This window comes from Chenopodium album, chromosome 12, assembly GCF_948465745.1.
Source record: "Chenopodium album chromosome 12, dcCheAlbu1.1, whole genome shotgun sequence".
NCBI classification, from domain to species: Eukaryota; Viridiplantae; Streptophyta; class Magnoliopsida; order Caryophyllales; family Amaranthaceae; genus Chenopodium; species Chenopodium album.
Window position 1 is genome coordinate 8,431,293 of NC_137845.1, and position 20,589 is coordinate 8,451,881.

At 34.5% G+C, this 20,589-nt stretch overlaps 2 protein-coding genes across 7 annotated transcripts; both read right to left on the reverse strand.

Moving 5' to 3' along the window:
* Nucleotides 1–650: 650 nt before the first annotated feature.
* On the reverse strand, nucleotides 651–3,706 carry LOC145570245 (small ribosomal subunit protein bS21c-like). Its single transcript, XM_081629283.1, has 2 exons — nucleotides 3,341–3,706; nucleotides 651–942 (listed from the first exon to the last, which is right to left on the reverse strand). The coding sequence occupies exons 1-2, from the start codon at nucleotides 3,703–3,705 to the stop codon at nucleotides 831–833; spliced, it is 477 nt and encodes a 158-aa protein (XP_081485409.1). The 5' UTR covers nucleotide 3,706; the 3' UTR covers nucleotides 651–830.
* A 111-nt stretch (nucleotides 3,707–3,817) lies between these two features.
* On the reverse strand, nucleotides 3,818–14,797 carry LOC145570244 (uncharacterized). 6 transcript variants are annotated; one of them, XR_014096418.1, is made up of 15 exons: nucleotides 14,616–14,797; nucleotides 14,053–14,354; nucleotides 13,758–13,786; nucleotides 13,223–13,328; nucleotides 11,999–12,152; nucleotides 11,639–11,824; nucleotides 11,295–11,446; nucleotides 8,958–9,237; nucleotides 8,209–8,423; nucleotides 7,926–8,048; nucleotides 7,312–7,838; nucleotides 5,263–6,035; nucleotides 4,766–4,964; nucleotides 4,441–4,682; nucleotides 3,818–3,950 (listed from the first exon to the last, which is right to left on the reverse strand). XR_014096418.1 is itself a non-coding variant. In XM_081629280.1 (14 exons), the coding sequence occupies exons 2-14, from the start codon at nucleotides 14,219–14,221 to the stop codon at nucleotides 4,521–4,523; spliced, it is 3,075 nt and encodes a 1,024-aa protein (XP_081485406.1). In that variant the 5' UTR covers nucleotides 14,222–14,268; nucleotides 14,616–14,797; the 3' UTR covers nucleotides 4,318–4,520. The 6 variants fall into 6 exon arrangements, 5 of the variants coding, with proteins under 5 accessions (XP_081485406.1, XP_081485408.1, XP_081485407.1 ...); XM_081629280.1 differs by lacking the exon at nucleotides 3,818–3,950 and having other exon boundaries at nucleotides 4,318–4,682; nucleotides 14,053–14,268; XM_081629282.1 differs by lacking the exon at nucleotides 3,818–3,950 and having other exon boundaries at nucleotides 4,318–4,682; nucleotides 7,950–8,048.
* Between the last annotated feature and the right edge of the window lie 5,792 nt (nucleotides 14,798–20,589).

The following is a 20,589-nucleotide window of genomic DNA, read 5'->3' on the forward strand; positions in this document are numbered from 1 at the left end:
AACTCAACCCAAGTAACCAAATTGACACATCTACTTGCTCATACAATGATACAAGTCCTAGTATGTGAGGCATATACGGCAAATTGAGTGTAGTAGCATACTAACAGGTTTTTGTTTGAAAGAATCCCGACACTTTTCAATGTACTTTGTAGGAGTTGAAACTGTTTTCTTCACTTGAATTAGAGAGATCTTGTAACTTAATTATAGACGAAACCAAAAAAATAACTTGTATATTCTTGAAGTGTTGAATTTGGCAAATTAATACTAATAACTTTTATAATGGAGCGAAAAAATAACTGCACCATTTGTAATTTAAGTTAATGGTGAGAATTGAGCGGTTGCCCTAGCTGGGTATAGAGTTATATGCATTAGCCAATTAGCCCAATTAGCGATATTTGAACAAGTTTGCTAAAACATTGGAGCTTTTTAAACTAAACCAGACATACAAAATTGGTACACATTTCATTAGCTAATTTGTGATTTGTGATCCTGAATCGAAAGCATATTGTAGTATAATCAAAGCACATTAATCAAGTGGGCATGACATGTACCACAAACCCTCTTCATACATTTTTCAGCTTGTACTGATGATCAAGATACATAAGAGTTACCTCTTTGAATTTGAAACGTGATATTAGCAACACCAATAATACTAAGTAATTCAAACAAATAGAGATAACATATACTTCTAATGTTCATACTATACTGCTCTTTACAGTGTCATAAACTCATAATCCAAAACTCAGGTCAATATGTATTGAAAATTTAGCTTTGTATCTCAGTATCTGTCATTGTCAGCATGTCACCTGCTAGCAACTGCATCAGCTTGGTCAATAGGGAAGGGCGCCTTCAGGAAGCTCCCAATTATCATTATCAAAATCATCATCTTCCTTCTTTGGAGTATCAGTACGATTCTGTTTAGTAACTTTTGGCTGAAAACGCCTGTATTAACAAGTAGTCAACATGTCTTAAATTGAATTCTACAACAGGCCAGAAATAATATTAAAATGACAATTCCAATAAGAAAGCAGCAGAAGATCAAGCTCTCTCAAATCTCGAAACACAAATTCAAAGGTACAAAGCATATTAGAGAAACACGAAGTAGCAGCTGCAAGATGCTATGGAGTATACTGAAGAACCTTTTCATCTGTCAAAGTCGCATAATATGTCAACCAGATTTTAAGTACAGAGAGATTAACACGGAATATCAGTAGAGGAAACTGTAATAACATACAAAACTCACATCACATCATAGGCAAAATGATAATCCTTCTGTCCCTAATTAAAAGCCCCGTTTCCGTCAAAACTCTTGTGCCTAAATAAAAGCCTCATTTCTCATTTGGCTAGGGTCAATTATCCATTTACCTCGTTTCTTTATCACTATTGACCAACAAAACCTCCTTAACCCACTATACATTCTCTCACTTCCCCTAAAACCAATAAATTGTTACCACTGCCTTTCTTTTCTATTCAACTTAAATCAACAAAACCCCACCGCATTCCTCTCCTAAAACCGCATGCACAGGAGAAATGTGGCTTATCTAAATCTAAAGGCAAAAGGAGTAAATAATATATATAGTACAGTTGCATAAGTAAGCAATACTGCAATTGCAAGCATAAAATTAGGTTGCAGCTTCTCAAGTCCCACAAGGATAATGAATGCTAATTTGTTCCAAAGATTCCATGTAACAATCTCACATTTGGTAAAAGATCTGTCTTATGGTAGTTAAGTTGTATGACATAAGAGACAAGACTCCAAGTATTCCATTCTCTTTTGAAGTCAAGTATTACATCAAGCAGGGTGAATAGCTCTAATACTCCTTCCGCAGAAAAGCGTAACAGAATTGGAATCTCAGGACATAAATTTTATACTATGTATAAGATAACGAGGGAAACAACAATGTTATTAATGAACCAAAGCTTCGTTCAGTAGGAAACTATCTAAACAGTGTTAGCTTTGCCCATCAATGACTTTGCAGCGCCTAATTTACAAAATGGTATTTGCACAATACAAGAAAGCTTCAGGATCCCCTATAGGTGTTATAATATAACCACAGCTGCAGCAAAATTAACTATAAAATTGTTCAAAACCAGAACACATTAGGTCCTCAAATACCAAATACACTAAACTTGGTCAAGATTACTCTGGTGAGTCTAGACTCTGGTCAAGGGAGTAACAGAATATACCAGAACATCCAAAGGAATGCAGATAAGCATCATGTCTGTCTGCGGAATAACTTATGTTTTCATTGCGCCTCATATGACTTCTTCAAGATTTCTATAAGTCAATCATATCATTCAATATTCATAGAAACCATGAAACCAAAACCTTCATCTCTAAAAGCCTCAAATTCTAATACTTCACTATCATTCCCAAAAGTTCAAATTTTATAGCAAGTCAATCCCTATTTCAATTTCAGCTCTTTCATCCGCTTTTCTTCCTCAAGCAAAATATAACTCCATTAACAAAACCTAAATTTGGAGTTAAAATCTTAAAAATAGACAAATTTCTGTAGTTAACTTATTAGCAAAATCTCAGTCCAATAGTCCATAACTCCATACTTCACAAAGCCACAAAAATTCCTTAAAATGACAAGAACACGTAAAGAGGAGAAAAGTCTGAAGCTAAACCTTCAAACTTCCTTCATCAATTTCTCCTGGCTCATATAAGAATCATGTTTACAAGTTTGGGACAAAATTCTGTAGCTGCTCACCATATGAAACACCAAGTAAAGCTCAGTCGAGCTCAATCAAACAACAACAAACTCGATTGGCGTACCTCAATGCTCATCACAAGGCCAAACACATTACCATACCTAAATCCTATTCTTAAATTAAACATGAGTTTCCAGTCATTGTAACTCACAAACCACTTCTAATTCTGCTTCAATTTTCATAATTACTGTTATTAATCATGAAAAATCTTATACTGTCACGAAAAAAAGTTAAAAAAACCATCACAAGTTCACACCCCACCCCAAGTTTAATTCTTCTCTTAAGGTTTGTTTGATGACTTTGATCCTTTGATGATGGATTTTCACATTTTTACCAAAATCCTAATTTTACAGGGTGAGTTTTGAGTATTGAATACCAAACAAACCAAAATAAAACTCCAAAACAACATACCAAAACCAAGAACTATATACAAATATAAAATAAAATCCATCAACTCAAACCAAAGAATTAAGCTTTTGGCGGCAAAACCGAGACCTGAAATCAAATCTCGTCTACATAATTATCGATTTCTTGATTCTCCATATACACACACGATTGATAAAAAAAAAAAAAATAAGAACAAAATGAACATTAACCAAATAAAATCTGTAAATAGAAACCAAACCTTTTGCTATTCCTCTTAGCAGCTTCACGAGACTTACGTTTCTTCTTATCATGAGGATTCTCAAACCATCTTCGTCTCTTACACTCTTGAATAACACCAGCTCTAAAAACTTCTCTCCTAAATCTGCTTAACAGCTTTTCTTCATGCTCGTTTTCATCAACCACAACCTGCACATTATAAGTACCCATTGATGTTATAAACAACCCATTTCGATTTCTAGGGTTTTCTGGGTTTTTTAGAGTGATTGAAGGGCAATTTAGAGAATATGAAAGGTGGATTTTTTGGGAAGAAGGGATTTGGGTTTTGGTGTTCTGAGTTTGGGGGAAGAATGAGATGAGTTTTGAGAAACTTGAAGTTGCAGCCATGGCGGATTTCTTCAATTTTGATTTTTTTTTTTTTTTTTCAAATTTTGTTTTTGCAGAGTATTTGTTGGTACTTTTTTCCGTGATTTTGTGGGGTTTTGCTGGGGTTTAAGGTACTGGAGAGGTCTACTTCAAATGGTACAAAAGAACCAAGAATGTTCCAAGAACTTCTAGGTTTTTTTTTTCTTCAAGGCGTGGTGTCAATAGACAATTGTGAAATGTAATGCAGAGTCATCCCGACGGCTCACCTGAAGAATAAAATTGTTCTTTAAATCACGACAAAATAAATTCATACAGATATGTAAGTAAAGATATTAATGGTTAAACTTGTACATTGAATGTTATTAAGAAATCAAACACGAAATACATTTTGTGGAACAGAAATTGTAAAATGATGATCTAGTCATATTGATGCATAGGAGAAATAAGCTTTAGTTCATTGTTACAATTATGGTAAGAAGGGTGAAAACTGAAAGTGAAGAATTTGTTTTTTTTGGTGCAATGAAAGTGAAGAATTTGTGACCATTATTAGAAATTCTAACATTAAGATGATGTATAATGTATTGGGTCCATTTTCATCTTATTGTTATCTTATTAGTATCATCAAAATTTAAGAAGATTAATAAAGTAGGCTTTAATAAACACTTAAAAACCCAATACAGTTTGAATGTCAAAAACAATGAATAAATAAATAACAGATACTACTAAAATAGAAAACATCAACACTTAAGTAGCTACCTATGAGATGCAAGTAATATTCACAGTGGATTGCAACAATGCCTAACTGTACAGTACAGCCTACTAATATCAAAACCCAATTAGCCAAGAAAACTGTTGGATCCAGGAATTCTGATAACCCCCTTTGCCAGATTAGACGGAAGCCCGATGCTTTGCTTTTGCTGACTGCTTTCAGTGGAGTTGAAAGCTCGGGAAGCTTGGAGAGACATCTGTGCATGAAGCTGAAGGCATGCCATGGCCATCTATATGCACCAAAAACCATTAAAACCATTAGAGCATGTTTATAAAATTTGAAGTGACATATCTTTCACCAAATCTAACTCACCGTACAACATTCTCTATCAGTGTCTGATTCGGCTATTTGAAGTGCCCATGTCCGAACCCACTCAAGTCCTCTAGAAATTTCTTCATTCCCTTCCATTAAGGAAGATGCTATAAATGAGGGGTGAAGTGCATTCAAACAGCATGATATAGCAAAGAGGACTGATCTCCGAACAAATGCTTCCTTATGTTGGCATACCTCCCTGCATCCAAGTAAATCCATTTGTTCAGCATTAATAAACACAGGAAAAAATTATTAAGCATACAGAAAAACCTTTAATTCAGTGGGTTATTATAATGGCAGAAATTCCTTTCAAAATCAAAAACAAATCCCTACCAGATCCCACATAAATTTTTGTATTACATTATGCTTGGAAGTGTGCTTAGATGAGTTATCTTCCCTTATGTTCACTTCATATTAAGCATTATTGAGAAAAGGGGAGAAATTATGTGATGAGGAAATTATTAGGCTAATTATTCAATAATCATATTATTCAATACCTTGACCTTAGCAAGTCCAGAAGAGCAGGAGCCAAAGTAGATGCTTCTGGATGCAGAGCTATGCATCTGACACAAACTCCAAGCATATAAATAAGTTTCCCTAAAACAAGGAAATCCCTTCCGAGCAAGTCAACTCCATGGCTTTTCTTATCGAACCCTTGCATAGCAGGAAGCATAAATGCTGCCGCATAAAGAGGAAACTTGTTCTGAGACCAGTCATTCACGCTACCCTGCAAGTTTGCTGGTTTACGACCCCATCGGCGAGTTTTTCCTTTGATTTCCACAGACTTTGAAGGAAGCTCTCTCTCAAACCGGTTGGTCAAATTCAATGAAGAGAAAGGAAGTGTATCAGGGATTTCTTTCCAGGATCCAGCTCCAGATGGCCCTTTGCTACTAGGCAAGAACCAGGGTTGAGGTTCAGATGCGGATGATATCAGAGATTTTGGGTGGGTTTTCCTAACAATGGTTTTAGCATTAGCAAGTTCCTCAGCAGCATCTGTCATGACATCAAGTATCATGATGCGCTGGCTCACATCCAAATGAGGAGAATATAAAAGTTTATTCACGGTATTTACAGATTCAAAAGGGCACGTCACAAGCAATGCAACCAGTGCCTTCTGCCTTTTTTCTTCAGCCGAATCTTCCTCTTCTTCTACCACTGAATCAGTGCAACGGACTTGTACAAGGGTTCTTACTAGATCACTGGCTACATGCCGAAGTTCATCAGGTGATGCTCGCACAAGCTTTTCTGCAACATCAAGAGCTCTTTCAACCTGCATAAAAAGTGAGCATAATTATCTAAACATATTTCTATATGGTGTCAAATCATCATCCTTTCCGCTATAATGAATAATGTAAAAAAGAATGCAAAAATGGAAATTCCAAAAAGCAAGAACATCCACAAACAGGAGCAGTATAAATTGAAATTATTTGATCGAACTACAGGTACATCAAATTACACAAAGGAAAAGAAAAGAGGGCCCCCTCAGCTGGCTTTTCTTTAAATTTAGAGTGTTGTCGGATATTAGGCAGCAACATTTTAAAATTCGTGTTATTATAGAGTACTCTATATTTGATTTGAAAATTAATGCTAATTAAATTCAGTTATAATTTTTTTATGAATTGTAACTTCACAAAGATCCCCCCAACAATGCATCTGCAAAAATTAAGAAACGAAACAAAACAAAACCAACCCCTTAACTTCTTATTTGCTGAAAACTTATCTAACTCGATAGAGTAATAGAGCAGAGCCCTCAACATGACAAGAATTAGGCCCTGTTCTGTTCATCTTGTTGCACCTTATTTCAGCTAAGATAATGCCTAAAAGTTCAGATAGGTTCAAATAAGTGATAACTAGGAGAAAGGTAAATAAAACACTCCCTTTTTTAACTTGAGCATAATAATCCCTTCATTCACAACAAGATTTACTACAAGACAGACATTTCAAGGACTATGTCAAAAGATGCTTGGTTACAGCACAAGCAGAAATGTGTTCTTGTAGAGCTAAAATCAATTAAAGACTCTGAGCTTAATGAGCGAAAGGTCAGGGGGAACGAAAACAGGAGAAACGAAGACAGGGTTGGGATGAATACCATATGAGGAACATACTATCACAGGTCATCTTGTCTTATATATGCACCTTTAGGTTTGAGTTGAACACTACAACTACATTTGGCAGCCATTAGTATCCCCCAGCACAAGTGTGCATGCTTGCTTTGCTGCTAACTTAGATTTAAAGATTGATAAAATTAGTATCCCCCATTAGTATCCAGGACAATTGTACTTAAAGTCCAGGGTGATAAAATTTTCCTAGTTTTCTAGACCCCAAGTCACCTGCAATATCCCCCTCACCTTGGCCCTTTTCTGAATTATTTTATAATGTATGTGCAATTTAAGACCAGTATTTTGCAATATCAATTTAAATATCACCAACACCACCATAGCCATAGCACAGCTCCTGCAATTTACAATCTAGATGCACAGCACCTTATCCCCAAACAGTTAAGAAAAGAAATATAACTAGAAATGAGGCTGAATAACAAGGCTTACTCCATCAGGATCATCAGATTTTCGAAGGGCCCCAACAACATCCACCAACTGAGAGATCCTCTTCTTAAGATCACTGTCATCATCTGTCAAGTCATAAGGCTGCAATGATGAGTCACTTGAGGATTCAGAATCTTCACTTGCGTTATCATCCACCTCTTCACCAGTGAGAAACTCATCGTTCAATGATGCTGGATCAACAATCTCATCCGGATCAACCAACATAAGCTCAAAAGGTTTCTTTTTGTCAGGATTCAACTTGCTTTCTCTTTCATGTGTATCTCCATGGTTTTGGCTTTCCATATGCACACCTTTATCATTTGATTCTGCATTCACCACGTTGTTGGAGGTTCTATTTTTACGAGACAAAGCACCCTTTGAGGAGGGTAATCCAAATTCCCAATCTACATTTTCTTCTCTACAGCTATCATCAAGGTAAAGAGGATTTTTTGGATCAACTACCTTAGAAAATACAAGTGCCACATTGCTTGCCATTTTTCTGACTAATTCATCAGGGTTCTCCAGTCTACCTATCAAGAAAAGAGAGCACACTGGTAAGCTTTGAAATAACTTGCAAAAAAACACACACACACACACACACACACACACACACACACATTTGAGAGGGTTCAAGATTGTACAGCTAACTCCTTCAAGAATTAAGCGCATAACATCCTTGGTCGAGTCTAGCTCTTCCCTAGACATATTCTCCAACAAAAGACCTGCCACAGCTGTTACATCTGCAGTTCAGGTTAAGGTGAAATGCATTCCAAAACACAAGTAACTATAAATATTAGTGGCATTCGGTGTTTAGATATTACCAAATATATAGTGGAATTACACGGAGATATAAGAAGTAGTAGCAAATAATCACACAGAAATATCTTCCGAAAAGGATACAGAATTGCTGCTCTAAAGGAGCCGATTGTACAAATTCCCGAGTAGACCATACTTGTACAACACGGCTGACAGCTTCCAACAGAACATGATTGTTTTCACTTTTCTTCAACTTGCCATCATCAAAAGGGCAACCAAAAACAGCAAACTGGAGTATCCATCTCAAGCAGCAGAATGGAAGTACTTTCAAGAGGAGAAATTTATCAACAAATATGACCCTAGGTAGAAAGTAGATAACAATGTAAGTCTGCTTATGCGTTTTTCATTCATAAATAAAAAATAAAACCCCTATTCAAGACAGAATACATAATTATATAACAATCCATTTTTGGACATGGATGTTTCCAAACTTCCATATTTGACCAATGTTAATAAAATGAGGTATTAGACACAGGTGTGTGTTAAAGAGTCACTGGCAATTTTATGGTTAGTAATATTTTTGGTGCAAAATGATGTATCAACTGCCCATACTTGTGTAGGACTATTGAGTAATAGGGATGTCAAGAATCTGGCATGTATTCTTCAAGTGAAATGTAGAGTCCTAGAAACATAAAATCTGACATTAAGCTCGTCCAAATTCTATATAGTTATTTAGTGCAGTGCAAACCACCACCAAGAAAAGTATCAATCATTGTCCAATTAAAGAACAAATCAAACAAAAAAATAAGAAAAATAAAACGGCAATTAATTAACCAACTTTTACATCATCAAACTAAACCTATACTTGATAATTGTAAAAAAATTGCTCTCACCTGACTGTTGTCTGATGTTGAAATGACTGATGAAATAAAATCCATAGTATCCAATATGCTTCGGTGTCGTTTGCACTTTCATATACCAGCTGATGCAAGATTTGCTCAGTCATTTTTTCCAAAACATATGCATCTTTAATGGTTCCTATCATCAATAACCAGAACTGGAAACTGGGGTCTGATTTGAAACTTTTCTCAGTGATAATATCCTTGTCATGGGACGATAAAAGGTTTCGTACATGTCTATGAATTCGGGGGATCACCTCACTTACCAGCAAATCTGCAGTCAGCATTTCAAGTCAGCATTAAAGACTGCTCCCTTTAATAGACAATTATCTAATTGTCTATTTTGCTTCACATATATAAGTGTAGGGGGGATGGGGGACAATTTCCACATGGTCACTAATGTAAGTTTGAAGCTTTCAAAATCCAAACAAATGGTCAATGACATCTAAAAAGTTTAATACATTACTCACTTTGTAGCAGATTCGTTTTACACATTCCTATATCATCTGTCTCACTCTCTCACATAAATCTTTACGTTCCATCTTTCGAAATCTCATCTCCACTACTAAAAAGATAGTGTCCCACACTCTATTGCACTAAATAAAACAATACCTCATTATCTCCTTTCACACCTACTTTTTTGTTTAAAAAAAATCACTGTATTAAACTACATTTACCATTTCAATAAAAATAACTACTAAAGCTAGCAAACAACTTATCACCTAAAAGTATGTGTTATGATAAGTGTCAAATCTAATTTAGGGAGGAAAGAGTACCTCAAGTGAAGGAGTAACAAAGAAAGTTGTGTGTAATTATTTTCTTTTTTTAGTTCTCATCAGATGTACTACCTTTGCTCCTCCTTAATGTTCTTGATGCTTACTATTTGCATAAGATTTAAAAAAGGGATAAAGAGATTGAAATAGTGGGGTTTAAGTGGCAAAATTAATCATGTGGGGAAAAGTATGCCCTTCTGTGTGGGGTAACGTATAAAAGTGTGCAAAAAAAACACATTGCCAAAAATGGAATAAAGTAGAAGTGTAAAGAACGAAAAGGAACAAACATATGAAGAAAGGGTAGAAAACAAAAAGGAACGGGAGTACGTAATTTATTATCATAGAGGACCCCAAATCATTTTGGGACAAAGGCTTTGTTGTTGTTGTTGTACTATCATACAGGGAAGAAGCACTAGATTAGAAAAGTTCCAGATGTTGTACAGTAAAAAAAGAGGCTTAAATTGAAATACCATCAACACCACCAGTGATATAGCTAATAAGGTTCTACTTACCCAACCATCCTCCCCTCATAGCAAACAAAAGCATGGAAAACCTCCTTAATCACATTTAATTCCTCTTTTCCTCAAACAAAAAATTCCTATTCCCTACTATCGAACAGATCTCATGTATCCCCAAATTTACCATTCAACTACCATCCTCTCAAAGACCAGAGTGTTATTATGATACATGCAAAAGACACTTCATGATTCACTATGGTTGGTGGAATCATAAGCATTCCATAAATTTTACAGCACATAATTACCAAACTTATGATTCATATATAAACATACGGAATATGACAAACAGATATATCACTCGATTTACAGGTAGCACTTGCTGTGTACTATTGAAGAACTGGCCAAGCTGGTTTCAACTAAATAGTCTACTCCTCACAAAATCTAACTCTTTCCAAAATTAAATCCTTGATTGGAAACGTATTAACGTATAAGGCATTCCCTGCCAGGGATTATGTGTTTGCAAGCACTCTTACAATGCACCCCACCCACCCTAGCGCCCCAGACAGTTGGATAGTTCAAACCCCACATGAAGCATCTGAGCCCCCTACAGCCTGCCCTGCACCTACAGGAAATGAGTTCGTCCTATCATATCTGGACAGTCATAAATGGACCGAGATAACTTGATAAATTTCAAAAAAATTAAAACAAATAAAGGTTGGAAACAAGCAGTGCATAAAGTAGAAGCTACAGAAATACTATTTGTTTCATACTTTCATTGCCATTGCCCGAAAAAATCAATAATCTTGTCTCAGTATCTTTTACCATTTTCTGAGACATGTAACATGTTTACATATTATATGGGCCAAAAATTTTACTCTAAGAAAGTTAGATTGCTAAATGTATACATATATCATATATATAATATATATACCTAACATTTGATAATGATAATGGAGCAAATAGTAGAAATCTATTACCCAATTTTAATGCTCAGAAATTTCAGTAATTGTTACCACAATTAACCAGGAAAATTCAGTGCTAAAAGCCAAAAATTGCAAGCTCAACAGTAGCCAATGGAAATTGCAGCATTAATGTTTTACCAGCTGATCCACGTCGACAAATGCGAGCAAACATTTCTGCAACAAATAGGAAGGAACCATCCACATCAGTGTAAACTTCTTTGCCATATAACTTCCTGCTTTTTTCTTCTGCTCCATCCAGAAGCTGGATAGTGATGCTCTTAAAAAATAAACTAAGAGCCTTTGTCAAGAATAAACAACCAGAGCTGCCCAGCTTAATACATATACTCAGTAGATATCTTTCCAGTAACACAAAGATTCAACAATCCTTCATAAATATCAGGAAATGTGCAAAATGTCCATTTTGGAGTTCACTTTAAGAAGCTGAATTAAGCATACATATTCAGTAGAATAAGAAAGGATACTGAGATGAAAGAGATTTAAGAGCTCCAGGCCGTGTTTTGTCTGGGACAGATGCAACAAGCTGTGCCACTCTAGATACTGTCAGCTTGACTAAAGAAGCAGAGTTATCATTAGATTCATGGTAAACATCCAGTTCCTTAGCCAGCTGAAGAGCTCCTTCATTTTCTAACAAGCAGAGTGCAACTAATCTGTGAATATTTGGAGAGTGAAATTGTGAGCGACATTATATAAATTTACAATTGCATCTGGTAGACAAATTGCAACCAAACTTCCAGTAAGAACATGAGAAAATTCGACAAGAAATCGTGTCTAGCAAGGACAAATCTGAAACTCGACAAGTGCATTATCAGCATCACAATCACCTTTCAGTATTTGATCTTACAACACTGGTACTATGATTTAGAGAAGGAATCAATGCTTGAACAACCTCAAAAATGAGACCTTTTACGAAAAATACATCATAAACCAGCTTCCTTGCAGTCAAAGGGAAGCAAGATAACCAATTGGAAGCAACATCTGCAAAATCATCAAAAGAAGAAAGCATTGTAACCATGAAGTGAATATATTGAGCTAGCAGATAATAACCTCAACCAAGTCAAGCTTCTCCAAGTCACTCAAGTAGCTTAACTTTGAAAGGAAAAAAAAAAGATACAACTAGCATTCTGCTAGAAATTAGCATGGTTTCCAGCACTAGTAATGGCAGAAAAACAGAAGAAAAAGGCTGATTATATTGATTAGATGAGAATTACACTAACTTGGATGATAATTCCACTTTCGAGAGGTGGATGCTCTCCTATTATGAGCTTTCGAGAGGCTCACTCTCTCCCAATAACTAAACCTCACAATTTTTTAACATTCCTTATTCCTCCTAATGAGGCCTATTTATAGAAAACTCTCATAACAAACCTATAACTTATTCCCCAAGTCCCTACTAATAGACTAAGACTAATATTTCCTTCCCCCAATTATTGATTTTTTGCACATTCACAACTAGAAAGCGTCTAGGCCATAATTCACAGAATTCGAAAACCACCCCAAACAGACTACAAATCCAACTCAAGTTTGAGCAAAGCCACAGGCAAATTCATATATGACATATTATTTCTTTGGCCATCATGACCACTACTCCACTAGCTTCCACAGAAACTTTTCTCTCAAGGGTATATTAGACTTTACCCTCCAGAACTATCAATTAACAACTGTAAAACTCATGTTCAAACCATTTTCCTCCTCTTCTGACCTTCTAAGGTAATAGATTGAGAGGTTTAGTAAATCGCAAAGGGTATAAAATTTGAAAAGAGGATGTTAAGCATCTTGATTATTAGCATGGAATAGTGGATGTAGGTAAGTTCTATCTTTTCAAACAGTGGAAGCAAGAAACTATTACAAAGTGACAACTGACAAGATTCATAAGTACAATTTTCCTAATTGAAAGACTTCTCCTCTTGCATCCATTCACTAAACAAAATGACCCAGTTTGTCATGATATTGCTACTGAACTTCTTTTCGTCATACTGATGTAACATCAATGTATCTAACATACCATATCATTGAAAAGCGTTAAACACGAAAATCAGAAAACATACCACGAATCAAAAATCGAGCTAATGTAGGAAATGAAACTCCTTTATAGAAGACTTCCCACACGTGGTTCCTCCCCTCACTTGCATAGGGTACTTCTAATTGATTGAGCTGGAATATTAATGTCAATAGCATCATCATACATCAACAACCCACACCAACAATAGCAAAAATTCTACAACTATAATCCCATAAAGACAGTCACCCCCCCCCCCCCCCCACCAAAGTACCGAGAGTTGGAATTGTAGTCTACAAATGCAACTTTCTTAAAGGTAAGGGTGGGTGAGTAGTCAAAACTCAAGATGCGGCAAAAAAGAGGCACCCATTTGGCATTTGTGCAAGATTCACAACGAGAAACATTAAACTTCTAGCAAGCCTTAAAACATTAAAGTACATTGTTTCATGTATGCATGAACAAGATATCAGCTATTTCGATACAATACGTTCTAATGAGGGCTAATAAGTTCGAATAAGGGTTTTCACGGCGAAAAAAGAGTAGAAAAACTTATTAAAAAGTCAGAGAATAATGATAGAATTTACCTGATCCCTGTATCTCTCTGAAATCACTCCTGCCAATTCAATGAGCACACAAATAAAAGACCTTTAGCAAACTCCACGTTTTCCCCTTTCAATCAATGCTTAATTTAATTCTCAAAATTCATTGTTTATACACAGCAAATAGATAAATTCTCGAGTTTTCCAAGTTCATATGCTTCAAATTACTATTTCTTGTAACATTTATGAGTAATGGGTGCTTAAAAAAATGAAAATCCAAGAGAAAAATGCAAAAAATTGAAGAAATTAACAGGAAACATGGAGTTGTTTTAGCACCCACCTGAAAGGGAGGAAGTATCGACGGGAAAAATGAGGATTGCGACGGAATGAAGAGCTAAAATGACGTCGTCGACGTATTTGGCGGTGGTAATGGCGGAGATAGCGGCGGATATCTTTTCTAGGAGTTGGGTTTCCGGTACACTGCTCTTTGACTTCACCTCCGTCGCCATATTAGTGTTTGATTGTTGTTATGCTTGGTTTAGCAGGAGGATCAAGACTACAAATTCTTTGATTATATACTTTCGTAGTTAAGTAAAACTTCAAGACACCTCTATTGGCTACTACGGGCGTTTGAAATGGCACCTATATTCGTCGTTGTGAACGGTTTATAACCTTAGGAATTATACATAACATACAGTTCAACAATCAATTATACAGGCCCGTCCCTGAGGCAGGGCAGGAGGGAAAAGAGCTCTGATTTCATAGTTAAATCCTAACATTAAAGTGTTGTGCAATACATTAGCAACCAAATTTGATTCATAATTTTAGGGATATTTGATTCCATTATCGATCTCATAATTTTAGGGATATTTGATATGATGATAACAAATACATACAACTTACCTCAGAAGTTGCTTCAATGAGGGATACAAGAACTAGACTCAACGGAGAGCGCTAACTCCGCTTCAATGGAGAACGTTGAGTGCGCTTCAATGGATATCTGACTAATCTGAGAGAGAGCAATTCTATGGATCCCTATGACCCGTCACAGTTATTAAAGGATCTAATATTAAAAATGGGGTTGATTCTTTATACAATCATCCAATTATATGTAAACCTGTTTTAAAAAATAGGGTTGATTCTTTATACGATCATCCAATTTTTTAAGGGTTTAGAGTAAACCTCTTTTAAAAAGTACGGAATATTAAGTCTTTTTTTTAATAGCATGGAGTATTGGTTTAAATTTACACTTCCTTTTCTCAAATATTATCTTCACACACCAAACCTTGTATATTTGTCTCGTAAAAAAAAATAAAAAACTTGTATAAATTGTTTATAAGTTTTTTTTGTTTTTTTTTTAAATTTTGAAAACGACTAAAATTACATTAATTAAACTGGGATAATTTTTATATGTGGCTGGCCACATGGTGTGGCCAGTCCGTTTCATATAACGGACTCCGTTATACCAAACGGGTCCGTTATTTTAAATTAAAAAAAAAAAAAAAAAAACGTGTCTTTCTTTTTTTTCATTTTATTACATCAAAAGGTTCTTCTTTTCCAAAGTTTTCTCATTTTCTCTGTTCCATTTTCTCTCTCCTCAAACTGTTCTTCTTCCATTTTCTCTCTCCTCAAATTCTTTCTCCTCTAAATTGTTCTTTTCATTGATAATGACTAAAATCAAGATAATCTTCCCTAAGGGAAAGAAAGGATCGACATATACGCTGAACTCTCCTACTTCTAATATAAATCAAACCCTAATTTTAGTAATTTTTCGATTTTCCTGTCATCTATGCTCTGCAATTTGAACAAGCATCGAGAGATTGTTTTTGGTGGTGTGAAAGAATTCGTGAGTAGAAATCAAGCAATTTATGAAGAATTTCTAGAGAATGAAAAGAAAAAAAAAAGGCAGATGAAATGGAGGCTGCTAAGAAGATGCTGGAGGAGCTTGCTAATGTAGAAGATACAGCAATAGTTACTTTTTTCATCATGTAGGGATTACTTTTTAAAATTACAGTGTACTTATTTTAGGGGTTACTCGTTGGTTTTATAGGGAGGGGTTACTTGTTGATTTTACAAGGGTTGTTTGTAAAGTTTTAGGGGGTTACTTGTTACTCATAGTTTATTAGGAGTTACTTGTTAGTTTAATTTTACAGAATTTGTTGTTAAGTTAGAGGGGTTACTTGTTAATTTTTGTTAAGTTTCAGGTGTTAGTTACTTGTTAGTTTTATAGGGGTTACTTGTTATTTTTAGGGGTTACTTGTTAATTTTTGTTAGGGTTACTTGTTTATTTTAGTGGTTACTTGTTAGTTTAACAGGGGTTACTTGTTAATTTTTGTTAGGATTACTTGTTTATTTTCGGGGTTACTTGTTAATTTTTTGTTAGGGTTACTTGTTTATTTTAGGGGTTACTTGTTAATTATACATGGGTTACTTGTTTATTATTGTTAGGGTTACTTGTTTATTTTAGGGGTTACTTGTTAGTTTAACAGGGCTTACTTGTTAATTTTTGTTAGGGTTACTTGTTAACTATTGTTAGGGTTACTTGTTTATTTTAGGGGTTACTTGTTAATTTTTGTTAAGGTTACTTGTTTATTTTAGGGGTTACTTGTTAGTTTAACAGGGGTTACTTGTTAATTTTTGTTAAGGTTACTTGTTTATTTTAGGGGTTACTTGTTAATTTTTGTAAGGGTTACATGTTTATTTTAGGGGTTACTTGTTAAGTTTTGTTAGGGTTACTTGTTTACTTTAGGGGTTACTTGTTAATTTTTGTTAGGGTTACTTGTTTATTTTAGGGGTTACTCGTTAGTTTAACAGGGGTTACTTGTTAATTTTACAGGAGTTAGTTATTAGTTTTACAGGGGTTACATGTTAATTTTACAGGGGTTACTTGTTAATTTCTTCAATTTCATTGTATCTATTTTCATCTTCCAGATCCAATACCTGATTACTGGTTTGGATTTCGAGATTCATCAAAGAATCTTCAATTTGTTCGATCTTTAATGATTCTTGTGAATCAGGTAATTTTTCGAATTCTTCTGCCATTGTTATTCTTGAATTTCTGGAAGAAAAATTGTGTGAGGTTTCGCTCAATTTTCGCATTCGTTCCTCGTAAATGAGTTGTTATGGGTTTTAAGGTTTAGAAATTTGCGCGTGTTTTGTTGAGCCATTATGTTCAGCGCTTGTTTCCTAATCCCGTTATACGCGCGTCGTTCTCCGTTATTTTGCTGACTTGGAAGCAGGCCACACGGTGTGGCCTGCTGTACCAAAAAGGCGCCGATTAAACTGAGTTTACAACAAACGAAAGGAAAGTATGGTAACATAAGTCAATCACAATTTATCATGTGTTTAATGTGTTTAGGATGAGTTTTCCTCAAAAAAAATGTGGTTAGGATGACTCTTTTGTCATGGCTATTATGGCAAACTACTAGTGTCGTGTGAAGTGTGAACTATGCAATTGTATAGGTAGTGTTACCTTTGCGGTTTTAACATCAGCTGACGGTCACCTACATTTTATTATAAATGCAGTTGCAGACTAGCAAGTCTAGAATTCACTTAGTTAATTGTATGAGTTGGTTAGTTGTAACACCCCCAAATCTCCCTCTACGGAAATACCATTATAATACGTATAATTATACCGTAGAGATAGATTTAGGCGTTTTATCGCCGCGTGATTACGCAAGGCTACTCAAAATACTTAACTCAACAACAAAACTTGCAACGGAAACTCAACTTTCTTTTATTAATACTTATAAAAATAGTAACATTGTTATGAGTACTCAAAATAAAGACACAAAGACCAACATTCCTAATCTAGATGAAACCATTCCCGGGACTCCACATGCTCAATCATTGACTCCACCTGAAATTAGTCAACACTGCTTACCATTAAGGTAAATAGGGCGAACCAAAACAAATAAGAAATACGGATTAGCAAAATATGCTAAGTACGACAAGTGCAAGATAATGTAAACTCAATTTATTTGCAAACATGCTTTAAAAAAATCAATTCCAATAATTTCAAAACTCATTATTCCAAAACTAATTCCAATGATTCAATATTCAAAATAATAGTTAATAAAAACAATTCCTTTATTAAGAACCAATTTCTTTTAATCTAATTCCTCACCCAAGTGTGCACACCCCCCAACCAAATCCGCATAGTGGGATTACCAACATGCTTATAAAGCATTAATAATAATAATTCATAAATCCTTTTAATATCCAATAATTCCAATATAATTCAAACTCCTTTTTAATAATTCCACATACTTTCAAAATCAAAACCTTTTAAATAGATACTTGAGAATAAAATCTCATATTAATAACTTTTTAAAATCAATAACTCTTCCTTGAAAAACCTTTTATTTAATTCAACAAACCTTTTAAAATCAATTCCTTTATTTAAACACCATAAGTAATTCAAACCATTCAAAACATGATTTAAAAATCAATCATTCAAAATTCTTTTATTAAAATCAATACCTTCAAACATAATTTATTTCAAAATCATAATTCAAATCAATTTAATTCAATCACCAATCAAATCATGTAAAACATGTTATTCAAACCAATCATTTCCAAAGGAATCTAGCCACCTAAACGTACCTTGATCCTTGCTAGAAAAACCACACAAAAAGAACCTCAAGAACCTTGATTCCGAATATCAATCAATACTTCGCACTTTCAAAGTTCAATCACGAATACACCTTGCAAATAACATAACCATAAGGTTATCACAACATAAACTCAAATCTAATGTGCATGGACTATAAAACTCTTTTAAAATAATAATTTAATATAAAATTATAGCTTTGAAATAGGTATTTGTATTTTAGAAAACTAACCATGAAAAAGATAAAAGAATAGGGTTAAAGAGAATTGGATTTTCGTAGGAAAGAATAGGCAGAACTTGCAGAGGTCATAACTCCCTCAATATAACTCCGAATTGGGTGATTCTTGAGCCTAAACTCAAGGATTTTTTGAGAGGAACAATCTTCTGTGAAACATCAATACCCCAAAAACTGACCAGAAGTGGCCGAAAACTGTCTTCAAAGGTATACGGGATAATACTTGTATGAAAAAAGGAGAAGAAAAGTATGAAAAAGTTTAGGGAAAAGAAGAATAAGAGAGAAGAAGAGAATTGGGTTTTTGGTGTGAAGAATATGAAAGGTATGAAGGGGTATTTATAGGCTAGCTCATGCAAGAATTATGGCAAGAGAATGTGGGAAGAATTATGGTAAAAAGAATTAAGGAAATTACTTGGAGAAGTGAATAAAAGAATTAAGGAAAGTTTGGATATTAAGGTGATTGTGTATACTTGAATATGGAAGGTATGTATGTCATGAAAAATAATAAGGAATTAGAATTACTTGGGGAATAATTAAGAAGAATGAATGGCAAGAAAATATGATGATTAGATATTAAAAAGATGGAGAATTAGAATTAAGGAAAATAAGATATTTTGAAGAGATAATTAAAAATATAATTTACCAAAATGAGTCACCCAAAAATCCATCATGGTGGCTTTAGATATTTAGGGAATCAATTTTCTAATTTTAAGGAATTAAAAATAATTGTGTAAATAATATTTATTGTATAAAATAATTAATTAATAAAATTCTAATTATTCACTAAATAAAATAACTAAGAAAATCAGATTTTCTACACATAGAAAATCCGAAAACTATAGTTAATAATTTAGGAATTTTTAGCCCTTTTAAATAAATAATAAAATATAATTTTTTTTAATTAAAATATCCGAAATATATATAAATAATCCGGTTTTTAAAATAAAATAAATGGATAATAAATCTTATCCAAAATCCAAAAATAATAATTGAGTTTTTAAAATACTTTTGGCGCCGAAATTCAAATATCATTTTGGCTCCAAAATTCAAATAGTAAAATAAATTACTAAAATACCCTTTTTAAGAGAATACTTATTAGAAAATACGCTTCAAAAATACGGGGCATTATATTAGTGTTCTGTGAAAAACGGAAATTGTTAGTGAATAACTTTGGAAGTGACATCTTTAATACTTAAAAAAAAAAAAAAAAACCTTATAGATCAATCAAAGAAATTTCCAAAATGCGAGAAGAGATTACATCACTCCACACCCGTTGAAACACTATTAAAATTTGTATACTAATTTATTACCCCATCGCTTTACAACAGACCATGAAACACTAGTAAAATTAGAAGAAAAAAAATCTAGAATATCCTTTATAATCAGATGAAAGGAACTAGGGCCATACAAATGCTTCCTAATTGTCTCAATCACCACCAGATTATCACTCTCGATCTCAATGCAACTCATACCCTTGTGTCTCGCAATCTTCATGCCCTAAAATATCGTTTTCACCTCTGCAATCTTAGTATCTCATTTTTCACTCCACTGCACCGTAGCTTCCCCAAAGCACCACCCCCTCACTATTCCTGCAAACTGCACCCAGCCCCGTCCCCACCTCCCCCAAAACACAGCATCAACAATAATTTTAACCACTGCCGGAAGAGACCCGCCCACAAAGACACTCTTTCCACCCATCAATTCCCCCATGTTATTCAACTTTCTCACCTCACGCCCCTTCGTATTAATCTTCAAAGCATATGCAGCAATTTGTTCAACATTCGGATTTTTCACCCTCAATCATTCATTTGTTCCTTACGCCCCACATAACCCAACACATGGTAATTAAATTCACCATATCCTCCCCAAAATTACCAAAACAGTGCTCCCACCAATCACCCATACTACAAAGAGAGTGAGACAAAACCATAGAATAATTGCACTTACTTCAAATTGCTTTGACTAAACTGCAATCTTGACGCATGCATGACATGTTCTTCTTCTCTCTAGCAAACACCACAAGCTAGTAG